The 6,338-nt window shown below is 48.4% G+C and overlaps 1 protein-coding gene across 1 annotated transcript in view; it reads right to left on the bottom strand.

Annotated features, from left to right (window-relative positions):
- Window positions 1-5,920: 5,920 nt before the first annotated feature.
- CycB (Cyclin B) overlaps window positions 5,921-6,338 on the bottom strand; it is a 156,402-nt gene continuing 155,984 nt past the window's right edge. The window contains exon 8 of the mRNA XM_075698242.1: window positions 5,921-6,262. Coding sequence (XP_075554357.1) covers window positions 6,164-6,262 — 99 coding nt within the window. The 3' untranslated portion in view covers window positions 5,921-6,163. The remainder of the gene's footprint in view (window positions 6,263-6,338) is intronic.

Below are 6,338 nucleotides of genomic sequence, written 5' to 3'. Positions count from 1 at the left end.
GAATGCATGTGTCTAGAGCAGTTTTACAAAACCATCCTCCAAGCTGTGAAACTGTGGGTGCAAGACAGAGGGAATGTAAACACGGTGGAAAGGGCGGCTGAATTGGCCGAAGAGTACGCAAGGCGTAGAAAGTTGAACGCCGAGGACGGAAATTGCGACGGTCGAAATGGACTGCGGAAACCATTTCCGTTCAAAAAGGGTTCGCAGACTAGACGATTGGAGCCTGTAGACGTGGAGGAAAAGCCTGCAGAAAAGAGCGAGGAGACACTTAACGGGGAAGCCGCACAAAAGGAACAAAAAAGAAAATTCGAATCTTTTAGGCCGATCCGCTGTTATAGATGCCACAAACTGGGACATATAGCTTCTAAACGGCGGGAAGCCCAGTGTAGTTTTTTCCTACGTAGAGGAAAAAGATAATATGGAACTTTGAAGCCCATATCTTCACGACCTGCAAGTTAATGGCAAACCATGCCGAGTACTAAGAGACAGTGCTGCCACGATGAACATTGTCCATCCGTCTTACGTGACGGTAGACGACTTCACCGGAGAAGTAGCATGGATCAAACAGGTTGTAGAAGAACACAGTGTGTGTGTCTGCCCATGGCCAAAGTCAAAATCAGTGGACCATTCGGGGAGCTAGAGACTGAGGCTGCAGTTTCAAAATTTGTCACTGCAGTACCCTTACATCTTTTCGAATCGTTCGAATCAGTTACTGCGTGACAAAGGGCTTAAATTGGGAGAGGGCGTAGTACAGGCATTGACCCGCAGCCAAGCTCGTAAAATCGCGTCGCTTTCGGCTGAAAATGCACAAGCTACTCCAGCGGAAGCAGAAAAATGGATAACTTCAATACCAGAATCCGAGCTAGGCCCGAGGGACAACAAATCAGTTGAGGAGAGCCTGCCAGCTGACCAGCTCAATGAGAGCGTAGCACTAGAGTGTCAAAGTTCAAGCCTGCAGGAAGAGCAAGCTGACGCAATCGCAAGCGAGACAGGGTCATTATTATCACCGGCCTCAAAGAACTTTGATCAGCTCTTACGTGTGGATAGAGAGACACTGGCAGCTGAGCAAAAGAATGATGAGAGCTTTGCTAAATTACATGACACAGCTAAAGAAGGCATTGCTAGGCGCAACGTGACGATACATGAGAGAGGAGGATTGTATCGGCACTACAGAGATCGAAAGGGTAGAATTTTAGATCAGTTAGCCGTACCTACTAAGTACAGGGAGGACCTTTTGAGTCTCTAATGGAAATGGGTGGTCCGGCCACCTAGGCATAAACAAATCAAAGGAAAGATCGCTTATGGTATACTACTGGCCTCGTTGTTTCAAAGACATAGAAAACTTCGTAAGATCATGCGACGCCTGCCAGCGCTCGGGTAAACCAGGAGAGACATGGAAAGCTCCACTAAAGGTAGTGCCCTTAATAACAGAACCTTTCAGACGACTTGTGATAGACACGGTAGGGCCTCTACCAAAAAAAATCTGTTTACATGTGCCTGTTTACCATGCTGTGTCCGGCTACAATGTTTCCAGAAGCAATCCCTCTGAAAGAGCTCAGCTCCACCGAAGTAGTAGACGCGCTTTTGACAGTGTTTACACAAGTTGGATTTCCAGCCGAAATTCAGGTGGATCAAGGGTCAAATTCACGTATACATTGACTTCCACATTCTTGCAAAAGTGCGGGGTAAAGTTAATACACAGTTCTGTCTATCACCCTCAGTCAAACAGTGTAGAGAGGTGGCATTCAGTGCTTAAGCGAGTTTTGCGTGCGCTCTGTTACGAGCATAAGGAGGACTGGGAGATTGTCTGCCGGCAACTTTGCTTTGCGAACTGTTCCACATGAAGCGACAGGTTTCTTGCCAGCAGAACTAGTGTCTGAGAGGACACTCCGTTCTCCACTGAGAATGTTAAGAGAGATGGAGGAAAAAGGGGAGAGTCCAACAGTCGTTGAATACGTGCTAAATCTGCTGGAACGGCTAAGCACAACCCAAGAACTAGTCGAAAAGAACATGGGAGTAGCTCAAAAGAACGCCAAATCCTATTATGACAACGCGAGGCTTCGTACGTTTAACGCAGGAGACCAGGTAATCATCCTCAAACCTTCAAGACGGCCCGTTAAAGTGTTGCACAAACTTTCAGATACTAACTATGCTCTGAAAATGCCCGGTCGCAGGAAAGAGGTGAGGATGTATCACTGCAATTTCATGAAGCCATATGTAAAGCGGAGCGGAGTCAACGATACCCTCAAAGACCAGGATGGCACTAGTACCAAGTTTTAGAAGTATAAGGCGACCTCCAACTCTCAAATCGGCCTAGAAGTAGTAGTAAAACATTCGGTAAGCTCGCACGCTCTAAGACCCGAGCAGCTAGATGAGCTAAAAGGGGTGTTAGGGGAATATATCGACAGGTTCAGCGATCGGCCAGGTAGAGCCGAACTAATAACGCATGAAATAGAGCTGACAACTGAATCCGTAAGATCAAAGCCTTACAGGGTGTCTCCAAGACAGAAATTATGGAGGCAAAGATACAGCGCATGCTAGAGTTGGGAGTTATTGAGCCCGCTAACAGTGACTACACGTCACCGCTAATACTGGTAGAAACACCGAACAAGGACCCTCGTCCGTGTGTTGACTACAGGAAGTTAAATGCCATCACTAGGGATCAGCTGTACCCGATACCCAACATTGAGAAACGAGTTGAAAGAGTTAGCGCTGCTAAATACATTTCAACTATAGATCTCGCGCGGCGGTACTGGCAAGTTCCCCTTTCAGAAAGTGCCAGCCGCTGTGCCGCATTCATTTCACCTGCAGGCACTTTTCGCGCTCTCGCACTCAGCTTTGGGCTGAACAACGTGCCGTTTAGCGTCTCTAAGTTAATGGATATTGTCCTGAAAGACTTGCAGGAGCTCGCCTTGCCATATCTGGATGAGGTAGCAATTTTTTCGGACAGCTGGGAACAACACATTTCGCACCTTGAACAGGTGTTCTCACGGTTGAGGGAAGCCGGCTTAACGATGAAAGCGGAGAAGTGTAGATTTGGTTGTTCACAGGTTACTTATCTGGGCCATGTTGTCGGCCAGGGCACGAGACGGCCGGCCGAGCTGAAACTAGCTACGATTGGAGATTTTTCTCAACCGCGCACGAAAACAGACCTTCGTTCATTTTTGGGACTTGTGGGGTACTATCAACGGTACATTCCGAATTACTCCCAAATTGCAAGTCCATTAACGGACGCCCTCCGAAAGGCAGCACCAAGTAGCGCACACTGGGATAAGGACAAAGAGAATGCTTTCCAAAGTTTGAAAACGCTATTGCTTTCTCGTCCTGTGTTTCGCGTGCCAGACTACACAAAGGGACTCTTAGTTCAATGCGACGCAAGCGACAGAGGTATGGGCGTGGTACTTAGTCAGGTCGGCGACGATAACGAGGAGCCTCCTATCCTCTATGCCAGCTGTAAACTAAATGTAAGAGAGGAAGCCTACAGCACTTCAGAGAAGGAATGCACTTGTTTAGTTTGGGCCGCCCAGAAGTTGTCGTGTTACTTGGACGGAGCGAAGTTAATCTTCGAGGCCAACCACCGTCCTCTGATGTGGCTCAATAAAATGTCACAAAAATGGCCGCTTTCTCTGATGGAGCTTCACTCTCCAAGAGTACAACTTCTCCGTTAGGTATAAGGGAAAGTTGCAAAGCAATGCGGACGGTTTGAGCGGACTAACTTGAATTCTGCGTTTGAGGGTCCCGCCTAAATTTTAGGGTTACTAGGGTTAATTTTGTTAAGCCAAGAAGATCCCCTCATTTAGCAGGATTCCCTCCATGATTGCTGAATTTGTCAGGATGAAATTGCTTCAGAAATTGGTATAACGAAATGCAGCATTTTTTTGTCTCTGCAAGTTTTTTTTTCATGAAGCCTAGCAGGTCTATAGTGAGAGCCAAGGTACGTCATCTCAGCGCAGAGCCGTGTTGTGGGGTTTGTTTTGCAGTTGCCTGTCCTTGTTGGTTGTTTTGGGGTGGTGACATTACACAAGTGGTCGCTGTGAGCTAAGGCATCATCCCCTGGCCACCAGCCGTTCTCTTCCTGCCCAGCGGTTATCTGCGCTACACAGTCAAGATTTTCCGGGCCATGGAGGCACTGTTAAGAACGGCCAGCTGCAGTGCAAGTTTTGCTGGCCAGTTGCAACAGTGGCCGCAACTTTCTTGGAGCGCCGCCGCCAACCTCTAGCCACGGCGTGACTAAGTAGACTGTGTCGGGAACAATATGCGAGTCCTCCACTCTGTCGCTTCAGCTAGGATGCGTTTGACGAAGCAGGCTTGGTGCTGAAACCGCCACCGTTACGCTCTAGCCTCGTCGTTGTGACCGAGTTCGGCGGGCCAACTATTGTTACCGAACCCACCAACGCGGACCTGATCTGCTATGAGTGGGGGAGTTGACGCGAGAACGTCGTCGGAGACCTCTTCCCACGCGCTGACCAAGACGTAAGACAATGGCTACCTGGGCGCTGCGAAGGTCCGCTCCGAGTTTTACGAAATTCGTGTGATGTCGGTTTCAGACCGAGAACCTGTGTGTGTGTGTAAACCATCCCGCGGAGAGGTAGCGTGTTTACGATGACTGGACGAACGTTTCCGCCACTTTGGAATCAGGGGAGGACCGAGTGTTTATAAACGGCTGTTGTGTGGATGCTCGATACACTTTCTTACGCAGTCATGTTAGACTGAGACACTCTCTCAAGCAGTCGTGTTAGACTGACATACTTTCTCTCGCAGTCATGCTAGACTGATGAACTGCATGTAAATACTGTAAATAAACCCATATTCCTCGTTCTCGACGAGAAGCAGTCCTTCCCTTCATCAACGTCCTCAGCGTGGACAAGTTGGACGACGGCATGGACCAGCTACCTTCTACTTCATGCCGGACTCCAATCTTGACAACGGGTTACGAACAATGGGATTGAGCCCCCAATCCTAACAGTGGAAGATTGTGCTTGGGAGGGCAGACTGGAAGAAGGCAGCTTTGTCGAAGCAGCGACGTCGCAACTAGTAGCGAGGCAGCGAGGAGTTGACATGAAGGCGAGTCAGAGGAGTGAATGGCACCCAAACAGCTTGCTGACTGAATGAGGGGAAGGGCAGTGGCCTCGTTTATGGGGGGGGGGAGGGCGGAGGGCGGAGGTCAGGGAAGACTACGAGAGTAACGTGCTAGAAAGCCCCGCAAATGCCAATGAATTTGGCAGCTTCCATTCGCTTCGCAGTAAACAGCTGGGAGCACTCGGCACTCCCTTGGTAGCTGTTGCTACGTGGTCATCGGTTGGCTGTTCTGTGCCTGCACGAGACTAATTCGTCAGCAGTATTAATTTCACACTGCATGCGCCTTCGCTCACCACTTCACTCTAAGTGGGTCAAGCTCTTCATGCACTTTGAGTAATGCGGCTTAATATGCCTGCCTTTGGGTTGGGACCGGAAAAAATTTTGAGTACTAAAGCAATATTTTAAGTAAAGCGATTGTTATAAAGACAGATTACTGTATATGCACACATAGGAGAGTGGCAGTGAGATGACTATAGAACAAAGAATCCATTGCAATGACAACTGTCGAGACATCGCAAGAGAATGGATGAATACAGCAAGGCAGGGGACGCAGCGACTAGTGCTGCATAGGCCAGCTAACGTAGAAAGCCTCTGCTCGAACTTTGTGCAGGGGGCGTACCTTTCCTCAAAACAATTGGTTTGAAACATTGAATTTTATCGCTGTTTTAAATAAACCCGATCAAGATTGTGCCACAACCTCCCTGGATGGGGATTTACAAAGAGTGTGTAACCAGACTTGTACTCAAGATTCTATAGGCCCGTTCTGTTTCAACTTATTGTAAGGTGTTGCACGCAACTGCATTACGCAACACAACAGTTTGCACCCAAACAGAGGCGAACAATCAGCTGCACTTGACTTTATTTTCAATGTTCATATTTTTCATGCAGTCAGGTGAAAAAAATAAAGTGTGCAAGATGTACAATCAATGGCAGAAAGCCCCATGTGGTAGTGCTAGCAGGCAGTGGCACAGTGTCATTTCACGGGCTTTGCCAATTCCTGCACAGGTGACATCCATGCAAAGCTGTAGAAAAAAAGATGTATTCACTGTAGAAGCATGTTCCCACTAAAATCTTCTGCATTTTCTCAGGGCCGGCCGGCCATCACCCGGAGCTTGGCAACATGGGACACTATCAATGTGCTCACACGTTCCAGCCGGCTGTGCTTGTACTTCTCGTACGGCGCCTGCAAAGAGACAGCAATGTATCAGCCAGTGCAGATACATTGATTTATTCAATACTGCCAGCAGCCTTCAGGCAGC

This window comes from Dermacentor variabilis, chromosome 7 (genome assembly GCF_050947875.1).
Source record: "Dermacentor variabilis isolate Ectoservices chromosome 7, ASM5094787v1, whole genome shotgun sequence".
NCBI classification, from domain to species: Eukaryota; Metazoa; Arthropoda; class Arachnida; order Ixodida; family Ixodidae; genus Dermacentor; species Dermacentor variabilis.
Note: the sequence above shows the minus strand (reverse complement) of the source record. Positions and strands in the feature narration are given on the sequence as shown.